This window comes from Phyllobates terribilis, unplaced genomic scaffold (assembly GCF_046119375.1).
Source record: "Phyllobates terribilis strain yellow unplaced genomic scaffold, ASM4611937v1 Scaffold_11__3_contigs__length_659146591, whole genome shotgun sequence".
In the NCBI taxonomy this organism is placed as follows: Eukaryota; Metazoa; Chordata; class Amphibia; order Anura; family Dendrobatidae; genus Phyllobates; species Phyllobates terribilis.
In genome coordinates, this window is record NW_027362771.1 from 459,052,231 (window position 1) to 459,070,793 (window position 18,563).

At 39.8% G+C, this 18,563-nt stretch overlaps 1 protein-coding gene across 1 annotated transcript in view; it reads right to left on the bottom strand.

The window, feature by feature from the left end:
* Positions 1-436: 436 nt before the first annotated feature.
* Positions 437-18,563, bottom strand: part of RGMA (repulsive guidance molecule BMP co-receptor a) — a 46,707-nt gene continuing 28,580 nt past the window's right edge. The window contains exons 3-4 of the mRNA XM_073653316.1: positions 6,552-7,066; positions 437-4,635 (exon numbers count right to left, since the gene is read on the bottom strand). Coding sequence (XP_073509417.1) covers positions 3,949-4,635; positions 6,552-7,066 — 1,202 coding nt within the window. The 3' untranslated portion in view covers positions 437-3,948. The remainder of the gene's footprint in view (positions 4,636-6,551; positions 7,067-18,563) is intronic.

The window sequence follows — 18,563 nt, forward strand, 5'->3', positions numbered from 1 at the left end:
AAGAGATGGGAGAAGTGTATCCCTAGGCGGCACCTATGTAGAGAAGGACTAATAACTGCGCCAAGTTTCATTGCTCTCAGTCCACAGGAAGTGGGTCAGCGGAAATCTTTAATGAACGCCCCTCATATATGTTAAACCAATTCTCAAGTTCTCAGTGCATTTAGGAGGCGGAGATGATGCAGAAAATAACTGGAGCATAATAAAAGCCTACCAAGTTTATGGAATGCAGGAAACGCCACATTGAAAGCAGATTGAAGTCCTCAGACAGTACAAAGTAAGGAGTCCAAGTGGTGATAGCAAGCTGGTGTCCAGCACAAGACTGTAAGGCACACTTTTCATATATCCCATTTGTGATCAGACAGCGCTGAAGATTAATCTTTTATGAGGTCACAAAAGAACTTTTAATTTTCACAAAATAAAGAGAAAAAGCCAGGCGTAATGTTAAAAACCTTTACTTGCGTTTTCAATAAATAATTTACAGTATCTACATGAGTCAATGAGAATATCTAAGAACAATGTTTTCATCATGTTTTCCCTTTTGCCATTGTGCGATCTCTACATCAGTCAGGACGATCTTGGTAGATTTTAGACTGTAAACTTGATAAGCCAAACCAGAATAAAGTGCGTCACTTAGTTTCTTTTTCGGAACATTGATTTACCAGTCTATTGTTAACCCTATAATGGACAGTGGTGTGAAATGCAAAGCAGGCAAGTCAATGGAAACTATGTATAAGTAATATTCAGCAACTACACACATTCAGACACACCTTTCAACATGCTTGCTGGGATACAGATCGCATTAACTACTAGCACTTGGTAGGACATATGAACAAGAATCGTGGTAGATGTTGCCATTGACTGAACCTAATGTAGGAATAAGGATGATGGAGCAAGTCAACCATTGGTGGTCCCTGGAGTTCCTAAAGAAACCTGGGAAAAAGCTTTGGGCACCAAAGATGTCTAATACAGGTTTATTGCTATGGCATAACCAACAGCACTGAAAGCTATGCAAATTTTAGCTTTACAAGATCTGGACAGCCATTGTATTATAACAATCCTACTATGCCCTAAAGGGAAGTCATTAGAAAATGACCTAATGTTTAAATAGTTTTTTTTTTTTATGTTACAGCTTTTTTTTCCCCCCCAACATAAATCAATATTTATTCCTTTTTTTTATTTTTTTAATTTACAATCTTGCAATTTTCATACAGGCCATTAGGGCTTTTTTTTAGACTCTTACTTCCAGTCCTTCCAGAAAGTTATATTGACAGGTAACACCTCTATACACAGCTAAAACAGAAGCCACCAATGACAATAGCTGATGTCACAGTTGACCCTGCTGCCCACTCCTTTCACAATTACCTTTGCACATGCTCATGAGAGGTTTCAGTACAAAAGATAGGGTTGGAGGTCTGACCATTGTTGCTATGTAAAGGTGTTGTTTCCTGAAACAAAAGGAAGTCCGTGTCGAAAAAAGCCCCAGAGGTCAGTGACAAAATTGTAATATTTTTTTTTTTTATTTTTGATACAGACTGGATTTTGTTTTATGTATTTTTTTTTACATATCACACATTTTTATATAAAAACATTTAACAATGTATCATTTTCCAATGGCACATTCCCTTTAAGCATATTATAAATCCTCACAATGCGGATATACGAGGTTCAATGCAAGCTAGGTTGTTGCCTTCCTGAGCGCCAACAGTTACCTGCAAACCATACAATCCAGGACTAGTCCATGGTTAAAAGTTCATAAAGACACTGTACAATGAAGGCCATCTGAATGGCTATTTCACAGTGGATTTGTGAATAAATATCTGTACGTTCACTACTTGAGTTGGAGGGCCAAGATGGGTTCCATATTCAGTTAGAGAGGTTGCTTGAAAAAAAAAAACTGAAAAAAGGTCATGATTGCGATAGAAAAGGGAGTCAATGCCATTAACCCATTTTGCAGTTAGTATTTATGGAGGATAAAAGCTGTGGAAACACCATTTTAGTAATTTGGCAGGGGCAACTATTTTATGGATTCCTGTGCAAATTTTTAAAGGACTAAGTTGGTGACATTTTTTGGAGAAAAGCACAATATGCCAAAGATAATTACATACATTAGATGAATGTTATCCAAATCTGGCAGTGTCGGAGAGATCAGTCAACCATCTAACATACATTGGGGGGTGTACTGACAGTTCCCTATGTGCAGATAAAATAGAAAAAAAAAAAAGGCGGGGGGGGGGGGTTGGCATGTCGAATTTCAACTTGGTCAATCCGGTTCTCATTCGAGGTGAACCTGGTGTCTGGCAGCAGCTTGCTCCTAGGGCCGGTTCCACACTGTTCGCATTCATGGACTGACTACTGGTCTCCTGATATTAAGTAACTGCATCACATAAGAGACAGTTAGCTAGGGCAAGAGCATCTTGCGGTTGGCCCAAGAATTATGATCCAAGCACGGACATGTGAAACCGGCCTAAGAACTTATACTTTAGTTCCCCCTCATGCGTGCGTCATATCTCCAGCCCTGGTTTCTATGTAAACTGGATAACTGAAAACTGGTGCGCCCAAAAAATGCCCACCTCTGCTGAGAAAGCATCTGCACCTGTTTAAAAAAAAAACTATAAGATTTACCCATGAGTGCCTCATGTCCGTGGCACATTAGGGTCGGTTAAAATTCAATTTAATGACATGAAAAGTAGTTACCACATCTATTACACTGGAACACATTACAGATATCCTATTTACAGTGACACAATTTAAAAAAAACAGAACTACAGAAGTTCCACATTTTACAAACGAGATAAATTATATCCAACACAAGTTGCATTATTTTGCTTTACATCTGACTCCTAAAGGTTTATATGTACACTATACATCTGCCCTAGTAATCAGTGTCATACCAGTAAACTGCCTGTACTATGAACACGGGTCTAAAGACCAAACTCTTCTACACATCCCCTACAATTTATAGCCCAATATAACCTGCCACGAACAGTGGCACCACGGTGACATGAGCGACCTGAATCCCAGTCCAGAGGCGCTCGGAATTACCTGCTATGTCGTTTCTACCAGCTCTTATCTGGATGCATCTGTAGCTAAATGGAAGCAACATGTACCTTGACCAACACACTCAAAGTGCTCCCTTAACAGCGAGATCCGACATCGTAAAATGCACCGTAGTAACACAGATCTGCTAAGATCCCAGTTTTCAAGGTTTTGACATGTCGTTTTTCATTAGCCACAAACTTCTACTTGGTACTAGTATGTTTCAAACCAAGTCTGGTTGTATGCAGCACAACTACGAATGCATAGTGGATATGGAAAAGCTTATTGCTGCATGTCCACATACACAATGGTCATTGGTCATGGACCGTCTGATACTAGCGAGCATCATTAAATTGATCATGCACTTACAGCCTATGATGAATCACAAAAGCCACGTTCACAAAACACTACATTTCACAGCCACCGTGATATTTGCAGTACCAGGTTAGCCAGAGGAAACAGTCTTCTCTCTGTGACTTCTATAGATGAGGTATGGTTCACATTAGCTCCACTAGGCACAATTTATGGACAGGCAACACTCGTGTGCCATAATTATAGGGCATCAAAGAGATGCACAAGAAAAGGTTAAATAGGTCTCAATTCAGCTCATATCCCAAAGGGTTGGACACCTGTCCTACAGCAAAGCGAGACACCTTCTTTGCAGAGAGATACATTTCTTCAGTGACCTTTGCATTCTTTGAAGGCTTTGGCATAGCTTGACTAGAACAAACTCATAGAAGAAATGGCGATTCCAAAAGCCTGGATCTGTGACGGTTGTACTTTATAAAACACAGTAGGTCAATATAGCAGTGTCACACATTGTGCTTAAACAGAAACAAATGCATCTTGGATAACTGAGCCTGCACCTCTTCAACCACCTCACTACAACTCATTTACACAGTAAACATAACATTACAGCAACACTGAAACACACACAAAAGCCACAAGGAGCATGGCCATCACCAGGCTGGATGGAGAAGCTGCACTTCCAGATGACAAATCTGTGGTCCTTTCATACAAATGGAGTTTGTCCTTGTTGGAGTGTAATAACTTCACATCCTCAAAGGCGTAATAAGCAGCTAGAGTGAAATTCACATCCCCTGTCGTAAGGAGGTCAAAGACACAGGACTGAAAGTAGAGGTCCTCAACAGGCAGCTTTTCTTTGCATTTGGCTCCTGCCATTTGAGGGGTGAATGAGGAGCCACTTGATCCAGTCCCATGTTTCTTAGAGCCAATATCTGGAGTTTGAGAGTGGAAGGTTCGAAAGTCAATTTGCTGGTTCTGAGGACAACCCTGGAGGCAAAGATAAAGTCCTTGGTTTTCTTTATCCTCCACTGCATTCACCACCTCCTCGGGCATGCGTACTGCAAAGGTCAGGTAGCGGCCAACTTGCCGCACCACTATTGTGGTACCAATATATTTGGCTTGTATTTCTATGTGTTGCCCAGACACTTTTTCTATGATTTTCAAGCTGTTTGCTCCACTCTTGTCTCCACCATTCTTCGAGCCATCTACAAAAGCAGCTGGAAGCTCATCCATTTCAGCCTGGTAAACCTTCTGGTCCACACACTCCTGGAAATTCTTAAAGATTATTGTAATCTGAAGAAACAAAATAAAATAGAAATATAAAATGTAGGAGAAATATTGCTTCTTCGGTTTACGCAGATCAGCATCTTAGATATATATGGAATGATACTGAAAATGTCATTTAAAGTATGAAATGTCTAGATGATTCTCCCATCTGTAGGTTTTACACAGCTAACCAGTAAACATTGGGAAAAGATTATGTTTTAAGTAGTGATGAGCGAGTAGGCCTCATTAACCCTTTCGGCGAGCACGCTCCGGTGCTCACCAAGTATTTTGGCGGGCTCGGCATTTCATTCATTGTCGCCGCGCAAGCAAGTGTCAGGGCTGTTGGACAGCTGTGAAACATGCAGAGATAGCCAAGCAATTAAAGATAAAGATATAAATATAAAAATCTTGTCTTAACAAATATGAAGGCTGCAATGATTTATTATAATCTGCATTTTCCTACAAGCATCTACAGGATTCCACCTATTGGGACACAGGTCTATCTTCAACGAGTTTCACAAGATCCTGAATAATGAGGACAAGATTCAAAACTGGATGAAAAAGGTACAAAAAGTGAGAGCTATCTTTATGCACTTGTAAAATGCCTGATCAGGATTAAAAGTGTTTTTTTTTTTACCATTGTATAATTTTCTTATTACTGATTTTTTCTTTTTTTTGCAAAGCAACTTTACAAATTTTTCCAAATTGTAAAACGTTGATCTGAATATTAAAATGAGCTGTCTGGTTTAGAAACACTCATTCTGCAGGAATTGTTATATAGTCTAGTCAGCAGGTGATCACAAGGATGCAAACTGCAAACATTTGTGACTGTCCACCCATACAGGAAATACAGGGGAAATCATGACAGGGAGCACATTGTGACTGCAGACTGCCGAATCATGACAGTGTGCAAGGTGACTGCAGACATTTCCTTTTAAACTGGAAGTCTTTTAATATGTATGGAAGTGGCATCAAAATGGAATTGTCTAGCGCAGGTAACAACTTCAAATTGCAACTACCAATTGTAATTTACCATCAGTGTTATTAATTGAAAGTGGACACAAAAAAGATGCATCTCCCCCTCTCATGTTGTATGCCCTTACACTGCATGTCCTATTTGAGTGTTGCTGCAGGGTGCACTTATTTAGTGGTCCCACTGATGTATTAGTGCAAACAAAAGACCAGTCATCAGTTTTCTACCCCATTATTTCAACTTTCAGAAGCGGCAATCAATTACACTACCATTGGCCGGTTGTTAGTTTGCTTGTTGCACGCCATTACAATAACTACCCCCATCCTCCACGTAAATAGATCGTATATAAACTTTTCCAACAGGACAGCAACAACCACAATTAGAACAAATATTTTCTTTTTATGAATTATAAAAAGACAGGCAATAATTACATAACTAGGACTATGTAGCATAAGATGAGACACTGTATTAAAAAAGAGTAAAGGCTTCCATATACATTGGATAACTGTCAGCCGAACAATGGGTCGACGCACAGCCATTTCTCCTGACTCCCCATGTACAGAGGAATGCTGGACTCAGCAGAATGCTCCTTTGTTTTCTATGAGAGCCGCTGCCAGACTCCTGACAGTGGTTACTCTCAAGAGATAAAAAGAATTGGCCACTGAAATTGAGCAGGCCTGACCCTCTGCTCACCAGACATCATCTGCTGCTGGGGACGAGAGGAAACAGGGAGGCACCCTCACACATTAGACTGTTGGCCAATCTTCATGATTCCTGCGGGTTTGGCCAACTTTAGTCTAATGAGTATGGGGGCCTTTAATGTTGCCAGAACAAACACAGGGCTTACCAAAATTCAAGGGAAACGTAAAGTTTTCGTAACTAAATTGAAAAAAAAAAAGCCCATATCTTTACACCTGTTTATCCTTAAAGGTTCATCTAGTGATCATATCAATAGAACACCTCCATTTACCTTGCTGGTAGCTGTTGCAGTTGATCCTGGATGTACTGGAGTGTTGGTAACTTGTACATTCAAGTAATTATTGTCTATGAGAGGCCATGCCCCTTGTATTTTGCAGGTTTGGAAAGTGTCCGTAAACGTCCTAAGATGGGGATCTCCAAAAAGACCGCAATGGGTGTAATTAGGGGTTGCAGAGTGCCGATGAAAATTCTTCTCATAATGACAAATCTCTGGGCTGTCGGACCTTTCCTGGCTGTCCCATGGTGGTGGGGTACGCACACGTGGCTGGGAAGTGGGACCATCTTTGGAGCAGTTGTGTTGACTCATGAGGTCATCAATGCCATGGACAGCCGAATGGTAAGCCAAATCTCCTCTACAGAAGCGAGCTGTACGACGAGTGCAATGAGCATAGGTTCGCAGTGCCGTGCAAAATTCCACTGAGTCTTCAGCTCCTGCGTGGTGGGAGTTTGAGGTGGTTGACCAAAATTCAGAGTTGCACTTCAGAATTCGACAGGATGAGCTGAAAGCTGGAAAATAAAGAATGAAAAAATTAAGTGAATTCATATTGTAATTTTAGCATTACATTTTATCTATGACATTTTTAAAAACTTATTGGCACAGGCTCTCCAAAGCCAGGACTAACCCCCCGTGCTTTGACATCTATAAACACATTTACACGACAGACAAAAATGTCACTAGTGACACTGCTCAGGAACGTGGCAGAAGCACATACGAAGTGCAAGGTGCCTCATTATTTCCTTGCCGTCACTACTTTCTAGATGTTTGGACAATCTCCTGACTATTGGGAAAAAATTTACCTCCATTGTTTATGAACGGCCATTCTATGTTAATATTTACAAGTGGTTTCAGTAGTTTTTTTCCTAGTAAGTTGCAAGTAAATGTGACATATTTGCAGTCCTGTAGTAATATTGAACAGCTTTATGTGCTAGCTATGGAAAAGCAAAAAAAGGTGGTTTACACTGGACTGAAACAAAGTACAAGTGGAGCATGAAAGTGAGCGGCTATCACGTAGCAGGCAGTAAAACACAGTACAAGCTGGAAGTGCTTCACTAATCCTGACACCAGTCCCCACACCCACACAGCAACCACAATTTATTTGATGTTTATGAGATACAGATGTTTATGAGATACATACTTGTGAAAAGGAGGGGGATGGGGGAATGGAGCCGAGGCTCTCTGGAGTTCTGCAATATATTACTGAATGAAAAGCCTGCGAGACGTCTCAAATGCAAGACATGAAGTCGAAAAATCAGTTTTGTGCAAGACTTTTTTTTTTTTTTTTTTAATAACTAAAACCTCACAGAGCCTAACCAGATGAAAAGTATAAAGAAAAGAACGGTCCCCTTTCCAACTAGATTAAGTACCGTCACAGTTCTTCATAAAAATGGTGCATTCAAAAATCGCACTGTGAGAATGGCGCTTTAGTGCGGCTTGTGTATAATCATTAGAGCAGGTCCAACTTGTCCCTATAGTTTACTGCTTTAACAAAATTGTTGCATTGGTAAAGGACAATTTTCCCAGGCCGATAATCTGCAAACGAGCATTCATTCTTGATCATAAGCCAGTTTAAACATGTCGCTCTAACGTACCAAGCGCTGGTTTGACAGCTGATCGGATTGTATATGGTAGCATAAAATTGATCGTTGTAGGCAGCACATTGCCCTATGTAACAAGGGATGTGCTGCCGACAATAATGCATTAACACTTGTTCTGTCTCCAAGCAGTTTTGTTGGCACGTGTAATTGGGACCAGAGACAAGCGCCCATCAACAGTAATCTTAAATTGGCCTTATAGATGATGCTTTCACATTCCAATTTTTTTGGTCCAAATCAATCTTATCTTAATTGGTATATGCAAATTCCTACTAAGCTGATTGAAGTCTGTTGTGCTTTAAAATTTGTCTGTAATCACTGGATGATTGTAACATGTAAACAGCATATATAAATTATCGGAAAGACTACTTTATTGTAGAGAATAGAAAGATTTTGTTTTAGAACAAATATAATAGATGAAGACAAGAACTGGTGCCATCAACAATTAACTTAGACCATTTTTTTGTTTTTTATTGGCAATGAAATTGGCCTAAGTTAATTGTGAACTTGTGTGTGTACACAGTTTAAGCCTGTGCAGGATACCACCCCTCATGGATGAAAACAGGAAGAAAAAAAAATGCTAAAAATTGTAGGTGTTCAAGGGAATGCCATAATCCATTGAACAAATACGAATTGCTCTTCTAGTGCTGTTTACTGAGAAGGGTTGATTAGGATAGATATCTGCCCCACTGCCAAAAAGGAAGGAATCTATGCAAACAAGAACCCGTAGACCTGGATAACCACGTTTATCGCTTTTTCCACGTCATCAACAAAAGGTAATTAGTTAATTGCTACATTGGCTGGAAATGGTATTCTCTGTAGATTCAGAAATTCTAATTAGTAACTACAATTTCTTGTTTATCGTTCATATTTAGAAGGCAATTGAACTGACTTTATAACGATGGGGGGGGGGGGGGGGGAATCGGGTCCTAAGACCCCCACCAATCATGCACTAGACACCCACTGTACCACTGCAGACAGGTGCGCGTACCTCAGATGAGGAATTCAATAGAAGCACAGGCTGTGTGCGCTCATGTCTGCAGATGTGCGCACTTCCTCAGGGTATAGTGTATGATCGGTAGGGGTCTCAGGACACAGACTCTTATTGATCTAGAGCCAATTCAATTCCCTGCTAAATATGGGGGTGAATCAATACGAAAGTTTTGTTACTTTAACAAAAAAATGCTGTGTACAGTGTATTAACTTGTGCTTGGGCTGAGCTGTGAAATACAACCCCGAGGCGATGCAGGACAGCTGTGTTCCCAGGTGAGGCTGTTAGAGTCTCATTTCCTCCCACCTCCCTTCCCAAACATCCACAGTATTCAAGAGCACATACTGGCTGCAGGCAGTAATAGCATACGTCTGAACGCTGCAGTGACGTGTCTATCTGTCTTGCAGCTAGTGAATGAATGGCTATGCTCTTGCCAAAAAATAAACCCAACAAAACAACTGATAGAATATTCAGCAGATCAAGCCTGATGACTGATGGAGGGAGCTCACATGATACAGTCCAATAACGCAAAGTTAATGAACTACAACTCCTAGCAGGCACTTGCGTCCAGTCCTGTATAAGCATTACATCCAGTAGAGTCCTTGGCATCTCTCCACGTCACCCAACGAGCAAACACAGAAGTCATACAGTCAGTGTATAGAAACGTAGCAATAAATCAGGGTTGAACTCTGGAGCTGTAGAGGTGGCATCAGCGATCTATAACTACCCAGTGCCAGTGTCTTCCTAATTCCTATTCTGGCCATCAATAATAGCTGAAGAATGTCTAAGATCATTCATTTCCTCAACAAAACAATCTTAAGTCGGCCAGAACATAAAAGTAAGATGGATAAGAGAAAAATAGAGCAAAATAGACAACAGGCAGGTTTCTCTAGGACGGATCCCAACCAATTTATTAAGTCAGGACACATTTAGTCAACAGTTGACTTCAGAAACTAAGCTACCGGAGGTGCCAAGATGCAACATACATCTGTGCCCATCGGGCACCAGTACCATGGCACATGTAAAAGCTATACCAGACTACTTCTATAACCCAGAGACAGGGAAGAGGGGCTGGCTTGGCTACTAGAATTAGTCCACCAACTAGTTATAGAACTTACTATTTAAAGCAGATTTCTATAAAAAATTTTTTTTTTTTTTGCCTTTAGACTCCCTTTAAAGAGGACCTGTAACCAGGTCAAAAGTAGCTTATCCCTACTGCTCCCCTGAGTATTCCTTTTGTTTTTTATAAATTAGCCATAAAGGTACCGGGGATATGGGCCTTTTTGTTTAGTGACAATTTTTATGGTCTTTAGGCTGCTTTGTATTACTCTGAGTAACACCCCTTTGGTAAAGAAAACAAAAAAACACAATACTCCATAGCAGTGGGAATAAAATGAAGAAAAAAAACTGGCCACTCTTCACACCTGGTAACAGATTTTCTTTATGATGGAGGTCTTATTTAAATCAAATACGAGGTCTGCATGGAGGATATATTCTCACCATGTTCATATGGGCTTAAATAACTTTAGCAATCGCCTTTGATACTCTCCAATACAGAATATTTGCACAATTTATACTAAGAATTACTGAAAGACTTTGGCTGAAGATTTTTTTACCATTAAGTAATGGTTTTGTACCTAGGGATCAACATTATTATAACCTTCACCACTTTTACCGTCTGTGTTGTGTCTTCATCAGACACCATAAAAGGCTGAAGGAGTGCAATAGAAATTACATTCCCTAAAATTAGGCTGTGTATACCTTAGAACGAACACAAAGAGCAGATCTCCGAAACCCAGTGAGCTGCCTCATAGGAGATGCAGAGTTCAGTGCGAGACATTTGCTCAATGGCACAGTTGTTTAAAACCTGGAGAGATCACAAAACCTTTCTGTGTGACTCATGCCTGGCAGGGGATGTTGGTATTGTTGGCATCTGCACCCTTAGAACTTTATTTACTTGGTTTTGACACAGAGGGGGGAAAAAAAGAAGACGACAACGTGCCAACATATCTTGGCTTGCAGCTGCCAGATCTTTCAACAGACCAACCAGAAGATTGAAAAATTAGCTGATCGAAATGAACAACGCTAAAGATTTATTCAAACTCTCTCCTACTCCCTTCACCAAGCAAAAGGGACTAAAAAAAGTGCAGCCATGTCTAGTGGCCTCAGAAATGGGGTTCCTTTCAATAAACTAATTGGCAATGGCATCATTCTTCACCTGTGACATTCTCGAATGTCCCAGGCTGCAAAGATCTCAATATGTAAGAGGGCCTACTAAACATACAACATCAGGGAAAGAACAAAAAAGCTTGTATTCAAAATATTCATTATTTTTTCCTTTTGTTGCCTTTTACATCCAATATATGACTCAAACTAGGTTCCCAATAAATCCATGATTAATAGGCTGTTTTTTTAACTTAATAAGATAGAAGGAAACATGGGAAGTTTCCATTAACACATTGCATTTTTTTAATGTTTCAAGCATCTTCGATTTTGCCATTTTTTCTGTCTATTGTGCATTTCCCTATTGATATCAATCACAAAATAAAACTAAAAAACAAAAAAAAAGCCCCACAATTTTCAACAGAAACCACTTCTGGTCATGTTCTACAATAGTACAGTAGTGGCGTGATTATTATACTTCTACTATTTCTGTTCTCCCCAGTGTAAAGTATCACCCAAGCAGATTTTTCATGACTATTACTTCACTCTATGCCAACTGGCTGCCAGCGCTGACACAGACCAGTATATTTCTAGGCCATTATAAAAGATGCATGCTTGTTTTAATAATTTAACAACCTGATCAATTGGAGGCCATGCAGAGATAATAAAGTTGGATGTCTGTTAGTTTATGTGAGAATTGCTGGCTCTAATACTGGGAGGTTGTAATATCCTAAAAGTCCAGCCAATAACTTTCATCTGCCGAGTCCGATAAGAAATCAGCTGCTTTAATTGCATTATTCACATTTGAAAGGTAGAACAATAATGAAAAATATCTTAGGACAGGGGGCTATGTAATGGTGCCTGTGCTCAGTAGTCTCTATGCCCGAATTAGGGTATGTGCACACATGTTGTGTTTTGCAGCATATTTGCTGCAGATTTTTATGTAAATATTCAGCTGCGTCTGGCAGTACCAGCAAAGTCTATGAGAAACCAGAATTCACTGTTCCCACGTTGCTTTTTGTTTGCTGCGTATTTTCAGTGATTAGTAAAACACTGAAAGAAGCGTTTTTTTCACCCATAGGAAGTAATGAGGGAATGAAAAAACGCTACAAATACGCAGCAAAAACGTACCAAAAGTTGCACCTGCGTATTTTGCTGCGTATTTGCAGCGTTTTTGATGGCAAAATAGAATGGGAGTCTTTTTTCACAGAACTTTATGTGCATTACTAAATAGAGACAGAAGGACAGTGAAAAAAACGCTGCAAATACGCAGCAAAAATGCAACAAAAAAACGCAGCTAAACCTGCGTTTTTGACGCAGCTAATCAGCAGATTTCATGCAGATTTTGGTGCAGAAAAAAAACGTGTGTGCACATACCCTATATATGCCGCTATTCCAGTCCCATTCCTGGATTGGATGACCCACAAAAACCATTTGATTAGTGTGAGGGTAACCGAAATGTCTCTTTAGCATGAGGCACTTATTGGTCTGATGAGACACACACATTCTCTCTCTAGATATAGATCTATAGCTCTATGATATAGTCTTCTGATATACAGTAGATCTATCCATCTCTCTACATACAGTATATATTTTTTGTGACCATCAGAAATTGGATGAGATTTCCCAACCTATATGGCTGTCAAAGCTACACAGAATTGCAATTTCAGGATATTTTAAGCCCCCCCCCCCTTCAAAAAAATTACATAAAATCACTTTTCCGCAATGTGATGTCACAAGATCACAATGTACATATCTCATGCAATCCTTTGATGTGATATTGCATTGCAATCAGGCTCGGACTGGCCCACCAGGGGAATGGGAGAATCTTCCAGTGGGCCCCTACGGAACACGGTGGCCTCCAACTGCTGCTCATAAAGAGGTGGCACCTTATACTTAATTCACTAAAATACAATGGCAGCAACTCATCATTTATGTAACATACTGCAAAGTTTATTATTACACAGAAGTATAGGTAAATTTGAGAATGAGGGTAAGATAATATTTGGATGCAGCTGACCACTGGGCCACTAGAGTCAATGTAACTAGTGGGCCCTTGGCACCTCAGTCCGATGCTGATCGTAAATGTCCCTTGTAGTTTCAGCCAAAACTAAATTCACAACTAGTTGAAATTCAGTTACCAAAGTTTTTCCCTCCCCCACAACCAAGGTGCTTAGCTGATCAACAGCCTCAATCACCATCTTAATGAAAGGATTTGCATTTCTATGTCCCGAAAATCACTTCTGTACACAATTGTTTATTGGTTACCCAGAAAGGCAGGGAAGATAAGGAATGCCCCTATGGGCATATATCTATTTTGTTTTTTTACTTTTGTGCTAGTGTGAAATGTTATGCTATTTCTTATTGTAGGGAGGACTACATTACTGCAAAGAATAATGAAGTCAAAAACTTCTAGACAGGCAAGAGTTGGGAGAACTTGTTTGAGAGCTCAGGGTCCTTCCAGTGACCTCCTTTGAACTGCTAATCAAGCAATCTTGCGGAATAATGGTCTGATTATTATTGTCTTGTTTGCATAACAAAGCCGCCCAATAAAATGTATTTGCCTGTACTCAGAGGGGTGTGAAAGATCAGCTGAGAATAGAGCCTGTGGAATGTGGCAGCTTCACTAAAGCTCCAACTGAAGAAGAAAGACAATGCAATTTGCCATCAAGAAAAGCCCAACAGGCCAATAAATTACCCCATGTGCAAAGGGATTAGATCAGGTTTCAGTTACACAGGAGGGGGATGGGCAGTGAAGGCAGGAAAAAAAAAAAAAAAAAAAAAGCTGTGCACTCAAAGAGAAAGCGCCTCTTTTATGCAAAGCCTTCACAACAGGAAATCTTCTGAGACCTGTAGGTTGAAGCTCAATTAATACATATGGTAAATAGCAGGATTTCTTCTATGCCTCTATTCATGTAGCTGGGCATTAAACATCTGGATGATCACATCTACGTTCAAAAGCAGTAAACTGCCAAGGAAAATAGTTTGCTTCGCATAAAAACTATATAAAAGTCATATCATAGGTAAAGCTATGACTATGTTCCTCTGATTTATGTCTGCTCCAAAATTTACATTTAACTAAAGAGCGAAAATAAAAAAAATAAAAAAACATTATAGAAAGATATATATAAAACACCCGCAGCCACCTCCACTGTGCTGTCCTATTTTATTTACTTGTTTGTTGCCCAGTGCCCAACATAGATCCGAAGCATCATATATAGTAGACCTGTATATTATATCAAATCATATGCCATACAGATACCTAGCATCGATTATTCCTGTGCGTTTACATGACAACTAAAAGGGAGCCAGACACATTTAGCTAAACATGCAGTGTCAGAACCGGCTGCCTTTATATTAGGTGTTCAGCGGACATTCATTCAGCATAATTCGAGGAGGAAGCAAAATATCAGGCATTTAGAATTTCATCATGCCAAATCCTTTGGTGTCATGGTAGATAAGGTGGTATCAGGTGTGATTGACAGTACCTTATTCCCAAGTGTCTACCGAGAACACATGCACACTTGCCCTACCTGAGCATGCATTTGAATGAATAAATGAATGAATGAATGAATGAATGAAGGGGGTCAGAAGGTAAAGCTTTTGGTTAAAGGGACTGTCAGCACAGAATGACTGTTGGAACCAAGTACATGCACTTGGAGCATCATGGCGGGGCCAAACATTTAAGTGCACTTTCTCACTTGCTTAGTTTCCAGCTTTCTTCATCTTCATCTTTGTCTGGCTCTATGAACCAACAGCTGTCAATAAAAGAAGAGGAGGTGGAGATAGAGGGAAAACAAGTAGGTGAGATGGTGCACTTAAATGTTTGGCCACGCCTTGATGCACTGAGCGAGTGCCTGTACTTCGTTTCAACAGTCATTTTGTGACGTCAGTCCCTTTAATATAAGTTTTGGCCAACAATGTTTGAAAGTGAACAGTCAGCTTTAGAAAGAGGAGTATCAAAACCTTGGACTTACATTTAATGGCCTGCTTCGATTATTATTTGTTTTTAATAACCAATGATCAGCATATTACTGCACTCATTACAGATACCTGTTGCCTTCTTCCATTTTCAGTGGTGCTTTAGTCCGCTCTGGCTTTACGTGGCGGCATTTGTAACCTGCCGGATCACACCATGTCTGCTGTGTGGTGAAGCGTTTACTTTCTCAATGCCAGTCTGAGACTCGGACCATAGCTCTCCAGCCTCATACTGAATGTCAGACTAGAGTTACGAAAATGTAAAAAGTGACCTCTGCTCCATACAGGAGACAATGTGTGATTCGGCGAGTCACAAGTCAGTCACGTGACAACAGAGCGGACTAGAGCACCTCCAAAAATGGTAGAATACGGCGACCGCTGAGTATGTTCCTGTACTCAGTACACACACAATTGATATAAAAATAGCCAGAGTGCTCCTCCAAGGATTTCTTCATTTTTGGCCCCATTCTGACTTTTGTGATTTTTCCTGTATGTCAAAATACAGATTGCTGTATCAGTGTCACTGATAGAAAGGGGAAAAAAACAAAACAAAAAAACACCCACAAAGCTTCTCCTTCCCTCTGCAATATTAATCATGGACAGCACACAAATGGAATACTGACGTCGTGATTTTTGTGCATCATTTGGTCGCTAAAAACCCAAAACAGACCAGTGAACAGCCCCATAGACTATAATGGGCATGTGTTTTATCCATGAAAATCACTGATAGAACACACACGTGAAGAACGGATGTCTGAATGAGGCCTTATCGGAGATGTACTTTAATAACGGATATAAAATAATGTTTTATTTCTGCGATCACAAAATAACTCCAGAAAATAAGATGAGATACTGAGAAGTAACCACATTGAATGGATCAGGTTGACATCGCTGTAAAATATCTTGTGTGACAGTAGCTAAAAAAAAACAAAACAAAAAAAACCTCTGTCTTGTAAAACAGCGCTCCATCCAAGTAACCGGAGCCCGGGCTTCTGCAAGCCTAACAGCTCTATTGTGAGAATATCATCTTACACATATCCTGTCCTAGAATCTCTTGCAAAGGAAAAATCAAAACACCAACTAAGCATTATCATCATGTAAAAGGGGTCATCATCGCCGAGAGCTGGACTGCAAATAACGAGGGTATGTCAAACATACAACACCAGTTACATCCATTGCCAACTTTATCCCATGAGATGGCATCCTTGTATTACAGGGCTCAAACTACAGCAAACCTGGAATCTGAAGAGCTGGAAGAGAGAAAGCGGCCTTTTAACAGCTTGTTATTCTCACCTAGTAAATCATCATGCAGGCCTTGAATAATGCTTGTACAAATCCTGCATGACACACTTATCTAGAGATAAGAAACCCACTTCCCAAAGCTGTCACCATGTTCCGAAAAGACAAAAGATAATTGGGCTTCACGCTCAGCTAGGTCTACAACCTTCACCATGTGTAATGGCAAACTCCATGTAACCACATCTAATATTATCCTAACCAGCACAGGACATACCGGTTAGTCCATTTCCATACACGTGTGCCTGCAATTAATTGGATGTGTCAATAAAAACCATCAGAACATTAAGACAGTAGTTAGTAGCTACTCATGTAATATGTCAAATAATATAGGATGGGGGAATGCACCATTTGTGAGTAAATCTCACCAGACAGCACTATCAGGAACGGTGGAGAGGTTGGTATTTAACCGAGCACAAGTCTTTATGTATGGAGTTTGTATGCTCCCCACAGCTTTAATTTTACTCCAGTTTCCATCCAGATCCCAAAAATATACAAATAGAAATGCAAATGGATAATTAAGGATAGATATATATTCCTGTATAACATTACTGTATATTTTGCATACAGAAGGAAAAAAAAACACCTCTTACCTGCCATCAGCGAGATGAATACGATTTTCAACTATTTTTGGTCCATGTCCCTGTTTTTAACAAGAGCGCCATTTTTTTCTAGTATTCACCCCCCCCCCCACAACATTACAAAGCTTCTCTTACCCATTAAACAGTAAAACATAAACAGCGCTCGGATGATCAGAGGACACCCGAATTTTGTTCATTTTTTCACAGACCCATTGATTTGAATCAGTGAGTTTGATAGGTTACTGTCTACAAAATTAAAAATATAAATAAAAACGCACTGTGTCAGATTTTAGGAATTGTTTAAATTTTGCTTCTACTGCAAAGCACTGCATGAAAAAAAAATGCTACGTGTGAACAAGCCCTAAGGATTTTAGGAATGTGGTTTCTGAATTATAAGCCAGGAATGAATCATAAGCTGAAGACACCAGCAAATAAAAGAGATTTCTAGTTTTCTCAAATCCACTCTAATGGGTGCATTCACACTGCATTCTGGCTCCCGTTCAGTGGCCCCATTGTCAGAATCCCGCTACAAAATGGGATTCAGTCGTTTGCGCAGATGGGGCCATAGACTATAATTGTGCCAACAGAGCAAACGCATGCACTGTTGTGCACCATTTTTGGGGCATGTACGCCTACTGGAGATGGAGACACACTCAGATGCAGTCTACTAAGATTTCTATACATCCCATCCACTTTGCTGGAACTGTAAGGCTGTGTGCCCACAATCAGGAAATATATGCTGCTTTCAAAATGCTGCTTTTTGCCGCGTCCTAATCACACAGGTAAATCTGCATGTGCTCATTGAACACATGCAGATTTACCACACCCAATACATTCTATTGGGGAAATTTATATTGAGGAGACTAGCGTGTCAGCAACAGAAATTGACATGCCGCGGGTCCTAAACCTGCACCGCTGGTGGATTTCTACAAATCCTAACCACTGTCCTTTTAACGTAGAATGCAGAGTTTTGGACGTAGCGCAGGTGAGCTGCGTCCAAAACAATGCTATCCCTGATTGTGGGCACGTACCCTAAGACGCAGCAAAAATACGCAGCGTCCAAAATGCACCAAAAGCTCATCGTGGGAACGTAGCCTTAGATTTAAAAAATTGCATAAAAAAATAAATATATATATATATATATACACATACATACATATATAATAATAATAATAGTTTATTTTTATAGCGCCAACATATTCCGCAGCACTTTACAAATTTTAGGGGGGACTTATACAGACAATACAGAATAAGCATATCTCATATACATACATACATATATTATATATATATATATATATATATATATATATATATATATATATATATATATATACATACATACATACATACATATATATACACACACACACATACATACACACACACACAGTTATATGAA